The 13,692-nt window shown below is 31.6% G+C and overlaps 1 protein-coding gene across 1 annotated transcript; it reads right to left on the reverse strand.

Moving 5' to 3' along the window:
- Positions 1 to 10,479: 10,479 nt before the first annotated feature.
- Positions 10,480 to 13,170, reverse strand: LOC114386997. Its single transcript, XM_028347090.1, has 4 exons — positions 12,896 to 13,170; positions 12,119 to 12,356; positions 11,930 to 11,991; positions 10,480 to 11,102 (listed from the first exon to the last, which is right to left on the reverse strand). Exons 1-4 carry the CDS (start codon positions 12,939 to 12,941, stop codon positions 10,873 to 10,875), a joined length of 576 nt encoding a protein of 191 aa, XP_028202891.1. The 5' UTR covers positions 12,942 to 13,170; the 3' UTR covers positions 10,480 to 10,872.
- Positions 13,171 to 13,692: the final 522 nt, after the last annotated feature.

Here is a 13,692-nt window from a genome sequence, read left to right on the forward strand (position 1 = left end):
TAATACTTGACCATCAGTGCTAAATGCGGATTCTAAAGCTACGGTAGATACCGGAATAGCTAATCTATCCTTAGCAATTGCTTGAAGTGTTGGATATTTGACACCATTAAACTTCCACCACATCAAAATATCAAAGTCAACAACTCTTGATAAAACCTCTTCTTCTAAATAGTGGTCTAACTCTGATTTAACATAAAAACTTCTAACCATTTTTTTCCTTATAATAAATCTATCATACTCAAATAATGCATCACCAACAACTTCACTACCAGTAACATCACCAACATTACTACCAAAAGAGTCTTTGTTCATTTTCATTCAGAAACTAAGTCATAACACAATTGTTGAATGCACCTCACTTGAGTAAAATAGTCATGTTCATACAATTTTTCATAATAATACTCAAGCAACTCCATGTTGTACCTAGGATCTAAAAGAGTGACAACTCCCATCACATTATGAATCACACCCCAAAATTTATCAAATTTGATCATCATATTTTTTGCCATTTGTTGAATCATTGGGTTAGGAGAGGTAATCCATTGTTTGATTGCCAACTTAATCTCACATATATTTGGAAAATAAAAATTAGCAGTTGGATGTTTAGTAGAAGAAAATAATTCCTTTTGGTGAAAAACTAATATCTTCCATTACTTTCTTGGAAAGAAAAAAAAATACACTAGTATCATAAAAAGTTTTTCCCAAACAAGTAGCATGATAAATGCTGAAAGTAGAATCATAAACAAGTAGATTTTTTAATTATACACTAGAATAAAGCTCCATTTTTTTTAAATTATAATGAAAATAAATCAATGAAAAAATCTGAATTAAGCTCCTCTATTTGTGTAATCAACATAGGAGTATACTATATGCAGTAAACTAAATTAAATATCACTATATGTAGTAAACTAAATTAAATATCACTATATGCAGTAATGTATTAAGGAAATAAGAAATTGGCTGCTGTTGGTATCAGAGTGTCTCACTGGATAACCTATCTTTTACCTTATTCTACTTAGTAATATTTTTGTCGCCACGTTCCAGATTACCGAATTATGGCTCTTGTATCTTGATAATGATGATTAGTTTTATCTAGGTTTATTCTAAGCAAGTATATCTTTACTAATTTCTGAAAAAATTATTATTGTATAGACACTTTTCTTGACTATAGTACAAATTTAACAAATACTGAAATTTATCAGTCAATACATATTTATTTCTATTGTTTGTGACTATTTGCATAACATTTTTTATTCTTCAATCTACTTAAAAAAAATGTGCAAAGGCAAATAATATGAGTGAATGAATGAATGAAAGAACACCATTTTTGTACTTCCTTTTAAGCTAGCAAAACAGAAAAGAAAAACATGCATCTCATAGAACATAAAATAAGAATTATTTCTTCTGAAAAGAAGTTCCATATAAGAGCCATTAATTTTCTGTGTTTTCAAGCCTACAAGGATATGGTCTAACACTAAGGTTATTTAACGAGAATCATTTACCTGCTCAAGAGCCAAAAAGAATAAAGAGGCATGGTACTTGATGAGTTTCGTCATTGTTTTGTTTCTTTTTTTTTATAAAAAATAGCATTTATTAAGAAAGGAGATACCGAGAATAAGACATCCTCCAAGACTAAATTAACCAAGAGAGAAAGGGGAAAAACTAAGAACATGAAACATGTAACACAACCTGCATTGATGTTCAAATTAATTAGCATTATTACATAGAGAAGAGGTTCAGCTCCTTCAAAAATACAGTGCAATGTTGTGAACACTTCAGAGAGTAAAGAACAAGTGGATGAGATCAATAAAAAGGAATGAAGTAATACGAAAAGTGAACAACATCTCAAATTGTCAGTTGGTTAAAAGAGAGAGATACCTTGGTGTCCTCGTCTATGACAGAATCAAGATCGGAGAGGAGATCGAAGTATAGGAGTGGCAACTCCAAATCCCGAATCAATGAATTTGTGAGAGATAGAGAGAGGTAGGTAGAGTGAGGACTAAGAGCTGTAGTGGTGCAAATTAGGCTTTAGGAATTAGGTTTTTTAAATTATAACAAATTTCGGGCGGGTCGAGGCGAATATCAGTAATCCCATACCCGCCCCCGTTTTGGGTTATCGGGAAAAACTCGAATCTAACCCCGAACCCGATCAACCCAATTTTTATCCGTCAAAGTCGGGGCGGGTTCGATTCGATTCCCATGGGATCGGGTCTCGCTGCCATGCCTATGAGGAGTACAAATAATACCAAGACTTTGGGTGGAATCAATTGATAAAATTAAACTTGTGTTGTCTACCATTTTCTAAATATAAATTCTCCATGCCAACAAAAGTATAATTATAGTTTCTCTTAATTGACACCTGTCAATATAAGGATATTTTAATCTTTTAGCAATTTTACGGTTTTTTTCTCTCTATTATTTTTTAGATTTTTTTTCCTTTTCTCTTTCTTCTTTTTCTTTCTCTTACTTTTCAGATTCTCTCTCTTACGTTTGTTCTCTTTCTTTTTTCCTTTTTAAATTTTTAACAAATAAAATTATACAAAAAACAAAAAAAATATAATTTTAATGTAAAAATATAAAACAATAATATTATAAATATAACAACAAATATTTATTTTGTGTAACAATATATAAATTTCAATCACTATTTTAAAAAATAGTATTAATTTTGTGGTCATCATATATAATTTATATTAGGTTAAATGATCATTTTAGTCCTTTGTCTTATTTTTGGGTTGATTGATTCTTTAACTCTTAAAAAAATTCATTTTAATTCTTTATCTTATTTAAAAGATTAAAAATGGTCCTTTATCTTTTTAAATGATTCACTTTGACCCTTTATCTTATTTAAAATATTTAAGATAACCGTTCAATTATTTAAAATGATCTTTTATTTGAGTGTTATTCAAATACCAAAGTTGAATAGATTTAAATAATTGAAGGATCATTTTGAACATTTTAATAAGACAAGGTACCAAAGTGAAGTCGTCAAAAGATAAAGGATTATTTTGAATATTTTAAATATGATAAAGAACTAAAATGAACTTCATACAAGATAAAGACTCTCAAGAGGGTCTTTTTGATTACAACCAATTATTCTTTACACCACTTTTGATTATAACGAGTACTCTCTAGACCACTCCTAGCACTACACTTAATCTCCCCCTAAGATTAAGACCCAAGTATTCTTCATCACTAACTCACTCTTGGCTTTCACAAACAATATATGTTTGATAGAAAATATATTATAATTACTCAAAGAGTGTTTATACAGTAAGTTTGAATACAATAAAACTCGCTAACTTAGCAGAGCTATGATTTACTTAATTTGCTCAAGTTTCCTTTGTCCAATGGACTGTTACTAACACTTGTCCTTTTTGTCTCAGAATGTTCTCTTATGATTCGACTCCTTTAACATGAACATCTTCAAGCTTTATATAGACTTTAGCGCTTTGATTCATTGAGAGATCCCAGATAGTCATTGTCTAATAGCTTTGGCACTTTACACGAGGTCGCTATTGTGTAGAGAGAAAAAATGGAAACCACAAACGCTTGCTGTAGCATATCTTCAGAGAAGTACAATTTGCCAGTGCTGCCTAGTGCTTAGAGCTGACTTTCATCGTATTAATCGAAAGAAACATTAATAGCATAAGACAAAAGAAATTAAGAATGTCAAGACAAGATAATTTAAATCTTTCCTTTTGTGTGCTATGGCGTGAGTTTCTTATTAAGCCTATGGACGTTACTTTCTTGTGATTGTTTTTGGTACTTGAGGACTAAGTAACTGTTCCATTGCCTTTGTACAATGAGCCAAGTGCTAAAGCACTTATCTTCTTAGGACTGGACGCAAAAGTAGTATCATCCAATGATTGATACTTTGCCTATCGTCCAGAGCTTTTCTGTTCATGCTTTTTCGCTTGTATCTCATAGAGATATATATGAACCAGTAGCTTAAGCATAAAAGATTAATATATAAAATTTATACTTTATTAACATCAAAACCTTAGAGATTTAATTATTTGGTACAGTCCAATGCGACTTGGACACAACCAAACTTAATAGTGGAATCACTATTTTTAGCTCATTAATGATGTTTTAATTTGATGTTCATGTATGGAAATGAAAGATTTGAGTTAGAGTTGTATTGGGACTTAATAGAGGGTCATTATGGCAGAAAATTCATTGTTCTACAAACTTGTCCCACTTAAGCGCAACAGAGGTCAGTGTTGTCAAGGGATTGGCGCTTAAGCTTGCATTACCCTGTGCTTAAGTGCAACCTTGTAGAGTCCCAAATTGGATTATAGAAACCTAATTTGGAAAATGGTCTTCATGAAAGTTGTAGCCTTAGATGTTAGCTAACTAATGGCTTTGGTCTTAAAAATATTATGTATAGCTCTAGAAAAGATTAAATTAGTGGACAAAGGTCAAGTTGTTGATAATAAGTAAATGTTTCATATAGATTGTACTTTAGGCATATTATGATTCCAAACTAGGTCTTTGGATACACATAAAAGTAGTAGATAGTCTTCTTAGCTTTCAAATGAGACAAGAAACAACTTTATAATGTTTATAAGCTATGAAGGTCATAAACGCATAAAAGAAAATGAATGAGATAATAACCCAAAACTTATGAGATGTTTTGATAACCTTAAACATGAAGTGGAAAGTTGATATAGGGTATAGTGATGTATAATTATATGATTTGATTGATCTATGCTCTTATTGTTGATGAAACAAATTATATTGTTGATGATATGATTAAATTGAATGATAATGTCTTGAGTTGGGTTAGTTGATTTCTTGATGATGATATGAATATCGTTTGACGAGGTGAATGCGGTGGTATTGATAATATTGATGATAATTGATAATAATATTGTCTTGTAACCATCCATATGTGTTGGAAGGGTTAGCTATGACCTTGGGAAAGGTTTTTGTTGAAATGAAAATGGTACACTTCAAAGAGTGAGTTCTATGCTAGAACTCTGCCTCACTAAAGTACCTGGGGGTCTTGCCTAGTGAGGTATCTTCCCAAGTGTCACCCTGAGGTTTTGACTTCGAATGACATGTCAGAGTGGTGAGAACTACTTCCCAAGATATTTAGTGATTTTTCTAGTGTATATGGATGGATTGTGGTTGATGGTGAAACTTAGATCCTTGAGACTAACCATGAGTGAGATGGTGAGTATGGAGGTGTCATATCTTAAACCTCAAGGAATTCGGGTTTAGTTGTTGGTGTTGAGAATAGGCATGTAAGTTGTGGGTGCTAAGAAGGCCCTTAACCTAGTGTTGAAGGTTTTCATAGTGGGTAACGTCGAAGGGGCCTATAGAATAGATGAGTGAGCGAACTCATAGAGATATTAAGGTTAATGCATACCTTATCGAGGTAAGCCACTACTCATGCTCATCTATTTTCAATAAAATAACAAATCCTCCGAAGGATTAATCTTGATCTCCCTGAATGGTCATATCATAGAGTATGACTATGTTAAGAGATGTACTCAGGTTAATTGCTTATGTAGTGTAAATCTCCATGGAGTTGAGCTTGTTTTTGGTGTTGATGATTGATAGACTAATGATGATGATGCTTGATGGTGAATCATGGTGATGACAATTGATTGATAATGATGATCATGGTGTATGATGATTGAATCTTGATTTTATGGTTGATGAGGTGATGATTATTGCGAGATGATTGCTATGATATGCTTTGTTATGTAAATTCTAAGATTTATCTCTTATGTATGATCTCTACATATTATGTTATATAAGTGATGGCAATAGATCATGCTTTAACTATTAAGTTGTATACTATTTTAGTATGTTTGTTTTAGTAAGCTTATCTTTGCGTTGTTATATATATGTGGGGAGTAGATGGTTAGGAGGTGACCCCATGTCTTTTGGAGACTTCATGGACATGTATATCTAAACATGAAGACGAGTTATCCGTTTTTGTTTACTCTTTAAAGTTATATATAGTGTTGATTGACTCAAAATTTATGTGAATCTTTATAGTATGATTTTTGTTTATATGCATATATTAAGGAGATTTGAGTTAGTATGATGTTTTATATATAAATAAAGTCTTGTTAAAAATTATTTCCGTCTTCCGAATAATTTAATCTTAATTTTAAATATTAATCATTTGTTTTCAATTAGTTACTTAATAACTATGACATTGATTACTATTCTATTGGTTAATATCTGTATGGCAACATATTATACTTTTTTTTATCATTCTGAATAAAAACGTATTATACTTGTTAATTAATTGAATACTTCCTTCACTATCTGCATTAACCGTACTTTTATTTTTAAGGGGGTCTTTAAGCAAGTCTCTTTACATAGTTAACTCATGAATTGCCTTTGATTTAAGCTACTTATCATTGATTTGGATTATTGATTTTTCAAATCAATAATTATCCTTATTCCAAATTAAAATATAGCAGTTGGTCAAACAGCTAACCTATGTTCCTTTGCTTTGACTTTGTCACTTTGCCAATCTCGTCTTATTACACTAGCTAAACATAAGAATACCATCATACCAATTTCAAAGTTGACACAAAAAAAGAAGATCATACCAATTCAAAGTTTATTGCAGTAAGCCTAAAATGATATGATTTACACGCATCGCTTCTCAATGACTTTTAAGCTCATCCAAACTTAACAATTTGTTTACCTCATATTATCTTAACTGACTTCCATTGACTAGCAACCACTTCTAACTATTATTTGGCTAATCCTATATATAATGAATCTATCTAACATATTGTCACATTTCATTTAACTTATTTCCGAGTAAATCATGGAAATATTAGTATATACTAGAAGCTGAAAGCTTACAATTAAGTTATTTGATTGGTGCGAAGGCTTTTATTATGAGAAAATGAAAATAATAAATAATGACCATTAGATTAAATCATAGATTAGAGGGTAAAAAGAGTAATCGTCATTTACACTCTCATGTAATAAATTAAAGGCTATCATACTAGATACTTATATTGTTAGTAGTTGATTTTCTCATCATATGAATCCTATTAATTAAAACACATTTATTCTATTATTTAATATTATAATATTGAACATTGAAATAGACCAAATTCACGCTGTATTTAACAAATACGTTTATTCTTTTTTCTTATTGTAAGAAAAAAAAAACTCCTTTTTATTAGATACACTAAGTGAAGTAAAAATTCCTTCACTTTTTTTTTCTTTACTATTTTTTATTTATTTTGAATTTCTCTTCCCTTTCATCATTATATCGTACAAGCTCTCATCCCTCCCCCTAGTTATCCTATCTTGGAATTTCGAAGGAGGAAATAATTAAGTAATTTAGATTTGATTTATTCTGTGTTCAAACGGCTTGCAATCCAAATTTTACTAAGGAAACCAAAAAATTATTTGTCCTTTTAAATTTAATCTAACCTAAATCGGTTGTTCTTAACAAATCTATTGGGAGTAATTTGTAACTAAATACAGCGTGAATAGACCTTTGTAAAATTGTAAGGTTAAAAATGCATATATAGCTTCAAAAATATTTTTTGATTTACACTAGACAAAATCAAATTACTTGTAAATACCTATACATTTTTCATTACAAACACACGTATATGTACATAAGTCTAAGTGTGTGTTTGAATTACAGTTGAAAAAGTGAAATTTGATTGAACAACTTTATATACTTAAATGTAGTTAAAAAAAAGTTTAGTGTATGTTTACATATTTGTTGCAAACGGACGTTGATAACAAAATGAAGTTTTCAAAAGTACCTCACCTTTTCTTTTGTGTTCAGTTTGCGGTGGATCACTAGATATGATCTTGAAATTTGTGCACAACAAGTTGGACAAGAAACCAAACATGCTCTTAATCTTTAATGTAACTAAATTTATGTTTGAAACATTCCATGTTTAACAGAAAAGCAAGAGTGAAATAACTTTGGGAGTAAACCTCAATTTGAATGAAAATCGTGTTTAACTCAACTAAAAAAATTATTTGTGAAATAAACATATGTAACTTTTCACGAGAAATAAACATCAATTTAGGTGCTCAAACACCAGATCAAACAAATCCTAAATGGCTAGCAATATACATTAATTGAAGAAAGCTAAGGGAAAGAGATTTTTTGGAGTGAAGCTGAATACTTGTTGCGGCCTTTTATGTATGTGGTCCTCAACACAGTAATACGTTTTTATTTATTTATTTATTTTATCTTTGCATTTTTGTTTGCACACTTTAGCTGCCTTCACTTGTAAGGCATTTATATATACATTTTTCGATCGAGACACTTGTTTTTTATGAGATTCTAGTTGATGCCATGGATACTAGGAAATTTGACTTCCCTGGTGTAATTTAATTTTTTCAAAAGGAAAATTTGTCGCTTTACTCAAACGGCATGTGGGGTTGCCCAAACACAAAAGCAGACATAAAAGGGTTGATTTTGGTTGCATTTACATATTAATGTTTTAAGGAGTGCATGCCAAGTAGCGGATCGTTTTGCTGGCACTTGGTGTATATGGACATGCACAATGATTTGAGCAAATAAAGTTGAGCTGAATTTTTTGTGCATATGTGTGTATTGCTATGAGAATGACGTAAGTGGAAGGATAATTACGCTCTAGTTGAAGTTACACAACGGGTCTATAACCGCAATGATCAAATTTTAATATTAGAAATATTTACACATATAAATATATATTATTTAATAAAAAAAGTTGATGACAAAAATATAGAAAATGTTCTACACTGAGTATAGTACAAATTCACAAAGGAAATATTATGACCTAAATATGTGAGTTTTGGATAAGGCAGTGGCTTGCACAAAATTTCCAGTCCTTAAATAGTGAGATTAACTTAACTTCAATCATTAAAACAATTAATTAAAAGTTAATAATAAGCTTAAGAAAACTTTGGGTTGAAAGAAAGCTTATTTAGATGAGATTTGATGCTTAATTGGAAAGTTAGGTGGTTAACTAGCGATAAAATGGTAATTTTGACCAAATTAAACTAAATATCATAATTAAAATAATTAATTTTAGTCATAATAAACTTAATTAGGTTAGGTTAGAAGAGAAAATACTTTTTAGACTTAAATTAACTTAGTTTTGAAAATTCTAGACCAGTTAATTAAGCCTATACTAAGAGAAAGATAGGAAGAGAATACATACTCTTAATTCGAGGGATTAAAAATATAATTAATTCTAGATTTTTTTAATAAAAATCAAGTAAAAATACCTTATTGGAATCAATTTTTGAAGTTAAGAAATTTTATTGGAAAATTTAATGATGCAAGTAAATACAAGAATAGAAAAGAAAAAATAAATCATGATGAAACCTTATGAAAAATATATATCTAAACACGTAGTATTCAATTAAGACTTCAAAATGGAACCTTAATGAACTTTAGTATAAAGTATAATAATATGTGTGCTATAAATAAACAAAAATTTAATTGTGTAAGATATAAAACTTATGGAAACTTTTTTTTTTGTTACATATAGAAACCTTTTAAAACTAAAAGTAAATTAGTCCAAACCTTAATTAAATGGTATCAAGACATTTAAGACCAAGTGGAGTGCCCCATGTAGTATGATGTTGTTGGGAACTAAAGAGGTCACTGTGGCCTTAGCTTGATGCTATGAGGCTCAAGTAGTGTTGTTAGTTCTATCTCTACATAAAGGTCTAAGTTATGAGGATGTGATTGTATTATAATAATGCGCAAATTGATATCACTATTCATGAGCACGAGTCTTTGTTGAGGAACTGACTACACACATTTCTTTGAAAAGTGTGGAAAGGCTAATAAAGATTTGAGTTTATAACTTAATGAAATTTGAATTCTTAATTCCATAGAGGCTTGAGGTCATGCATCCCGTGTTAGGGTATCAACCACCCCCATATGAACATTCTGCTGAAGCCACAACTTCTTATAATGATGAGATATGAATATGACGGTCAAAAATTCATATTATTGACTTTGTCACATGCATTAGTTGTTAGAAATGCTGCATCGATTTGCATACAAATACTTATGTGATTATCTTATTGGACTTCGTGAGATGTGTTGTTACTATTGTTGGCACCTGCTTATATATACCTCTGCATGTATGATGTAAGCTATTTTGCACATCTGCAATGTCTTTATTCTGCATGCTTATCATTCTTGATTATGTTTGTGCACTGTTATGCCGTGGGAGGTAAATGGCGAGCAACAAGTAACACATGGGAACTCTTCATATTGAGTTTGCAAAATACAGCCATGAGAATTGTGATGCGTGACACAATAACTCTTATAGTCAGAACATTCACATTTATAGATGTGTTTTGATTTTTTAGGCTTGGGAACTTTGGTGTAATGCTGACCCCGCCAAGTTCTTGCCTAACGAGAAAGTCAAGATCTTGGGTTGACACCCGAACTCAATTGACCTATGTAAGTTGGTTAACACATTTTTTGTATATTCATGTTATACAACAAGACAAATATGTAGTTAACTTGTTTCTATTATCATCAAACACACCACCAAGATTGATTGAAGGAGCTCCAATCTTAAGTTGGTGAGGCACCCTACACACACACACACACAAGCTTTTACTTCTCTCTCTAAAAGGAGGGCCCACTTTAGGATAGCAAAATTCCAAAATATATATATATAAACATGTTTATACGGTTTATGAGCACGTTTGGTTTGCAGTTGAAATTGTTATGACACTCATTCTAATGCAGATCCGACGAATAAAAGCAAAATTAAGGGTCCTAATCTTTTTGCAAAAGTACTTCGAACTTTTCCACCTGATTTTCAAACATGCACTATCATGCACATAACATCCCTAATCAAACAGGATTCCTCATCCTTCTATGGTAAGGAAGGAAAATTGTCAGCTTTCCTTCTTGGGATGTATAGCTTGGAAAACAGCTTCAAATTCTTCTTTTACTCTTTCAAAGACATTCGGACCCTTAACTTCATCGGTAGGGGTATTGTCATTAATATCATCATTCCTTCCATGAGTTTCTTTATGATGATGGTGTTCTGACTTATCACGGTGTATGATGGCTTTAATCTCTTCCTTAGCTTTCACAAATATGTTCGCTTCCTTTGCTTTTGTTTCTGCCAATAAAAAATGCCTTATATCAAGTCAAGAAATTATTGGCCCTGAACTTATATATCAAATAAACAACCCATGATGAAAGAAGCCTTTGGCTATTTATAATGGCATGACATGATTTTTGCATTCAAAGGACATACGTAGAATGGAATAATTTTCTTGTAATTCTTTCACATGACTGATATGTTCAATGGAGAGGAAGGGAGAGTAAGGATTTTAAGTAGACATTCTGAATGATCAAGAGGAGAGAAGAAAGGGAATTCAATGGATGGAAGAGGGGCAAATAAGGGGAGCGAAAATAGCTATTTTCTTGTTTAGTTCACAAACAAGGAAGATTTTAAAAGTTAATTTAGTTTTAAACTCTTGTAATTTTGAATTTCAAATATTTTAGTCAATACACCCAAAATGTTTTAAATCTGCTCCAGTCCAAATTCTCCTAGTATTGGAGGAGAGAAAAAGAAATGAATGAGGAGGCATTTTTCTCTCCTCCATTCCCCTCCCCTCTCCTCCTCTCTTAAAAATTGAACCAAACAACAAAATTTTATAGAAATCCCTCCTCTCTACTTCTTTCCATTTCCCCCAACCTTACACTAGGTAAATATTGGAACAATAGCAATGAGAAATTCATGGGCCTAATGTGTTTCTAGATTAACATGTATGCAGTCATTCGGAAGAATTTGAACAATAGCAATGAGACTCACGGGCCTAGTATGTTTCTATAATAACATGTATGCAGCCATTTAAAAGGATTTGAAAATGTACACCATCTTATGTACACAATCTCCAATTACTAAGATAATTTATCTTTCCCATACATTACATTGTATACCTGATGGAGAGCTTGGGGATACTTGTCTATGTTCTGATGACTCGGCGATTTGATCTTCATCCCTATGCCACAAAATAAACCAAATAGAAGACAGAGCTTGTCAACACCAATGTCTACTTTCTGCAGTCAATCTTGACTTTTAATTTTTCTTAGAAAAAAAGATGTGCATGAATATATGATGATTTCAACCTTATATCAGAAGTAGGAGCCCTTTTCTTGTGATGGAACACCTCAGCAAGAGCTTGAAGCTCCTCCTTTGCTCGCTCAAATACATTTGGTGCCCTAACATCATCCACTGAGGTGTTCTCATCAATATCACTATTCAGTCCATGAGATTCCCTGTTATGATGATGGCTTGAATGCTTGTTAGGACGCATAGTTTCTTGTTTTGCTCTTTCAGCCAAATTGGGTGCTCCCTCTTCATTAACTGATAGCACAAAATATCATAATCATCTAACCAAAACTAGGCAAAACAAACCTCACAACCAGTAATAAAAGATTCCAACAAAAATCAGTTCTTATTATTTTTTTTTTGATGTTATACCGGCCGGATTCGAACCCAAACCTTATGGGATTGTCTTACGACAATTACCATACAGACCAAGAATGTAACGCTGGCAATCAATTCTTATTCTTTGTGTTTTAATTTTGATTCTATGATATAAAAAAAAAAGACATACTACAAATCCATTGCTAATATTAAAATGCAATACCAGTACCAGATAATTAAAAGGCAAAAATGCAAAATCCAATCCCTATAGACCAAAGACAATAAGATTCATCGGTAAGTACCACGCACATGTTGCAAAATAAAATTAAATAACGCAAATGGAAAATGTGAAAGAAATTGCAAAATCAAAGTTTCTGTAAACCCAAAACAAGTGTTCTTGTTTGATTGAACGAAGGGTCCGAAAGATGATTGGGTGAGATCGTTTATAATACAAAAGGGGGTCGTAGTATTTTTACCTGACGGGAAGTTTGTTGTTTTGTCGTTGGACTCAATTTCTGTCATGCTGAGTTTAAGGTTGCTGCGTTTAAGGTTAACGGGGAAATCTAAGTGGGGCTTGTTGAGAATGCGTTGATAGAATGCTGTTGTATCAAAAAGTCAAGCAGTTTTAAGATGGGTGGAAAAGCGAAAACGCATGACCAAAACGAACGAGTTCCAAAAGCGTTAGTTCACTTCATTTCTTCATCTACTCAGAAACGACGTGTCCGATTGAGATGCCAACCTGTCATCCACATCTAAAAACTGCACGGCCCTGATAATATACATAGACTATAGAGGCCCCTAATACGGTATTCACCCATTCCTTTTTATTTTTCACTCCATATTTTTTTTAATGAAAACACAAAATTCTGTCAAATCAACCAAAAGAATTAAAACAATGGTATAAGATTTTGTTGTATTTAAACATAGAAAAATAACTCATTTAATAATATAATTCATGTTTAATTTTTTTTGTGTGTAAATTTTTCTTAAATAAGTCACTGCACTTATTATAAGTGAGATTAGTATTTGATCTGGATAAAAAAAATTCCATCAAATTAGTGATACCAAATATAAAAAAACACAAACGAAATGTTGCCAGAAAAGTAGTAGTATAAGTGTGAAACTCATGCGAAGAATACAGTGATAAGAAAAAAAATGCTTGCAAAAGTGAGAGGATATTTACAGAAAATGAAGAGGTGGGATGAGAAGGTGCTTGTTGAATGAGGGGAGGAGAGGGGTAGAATAGAAAATTTAAAAGGGTGTAAAACAATAA

Source organism: Glycine soja, chromosome 15, assembly GCF_004193775.1.
Source record: "Glycine soja cultivar W05 chromosome 15, ASM419377v2, whole genome shotgun sequence".
In the NCBI taxonomy this organism is placed as follows: Eukaryota; Viridiplantae; Streptophyta; class Magnoliopsida; order Fabales; family Fabaceae; genus Glycine; species Glycine soja.

Bases quoted from the DNA above. Each gene is read 5' to 3' on its own strand.
- LOC114386997 (XM_028347090.1), bottom strand. From the start codon at position 12,941: ATGACAGAAATTGAGTCCAACGACAAAACAACAAACTTCCCGTCAG. The intron at 11,992-12,118 runs GTTGAAATCATC...TTTGTGGCATAG, and splicing joins GCTCCTACTTCTGATATAAG to GGATGAAGATCAAATCGCCG. The intron at 11,103-11,929 runs GTATACAATGTA...TTTTATTGGCAG, and splicing joins ATCCCCAAGCTCTCCATCAG to AAACAAAAGCAAAGGAAGCG.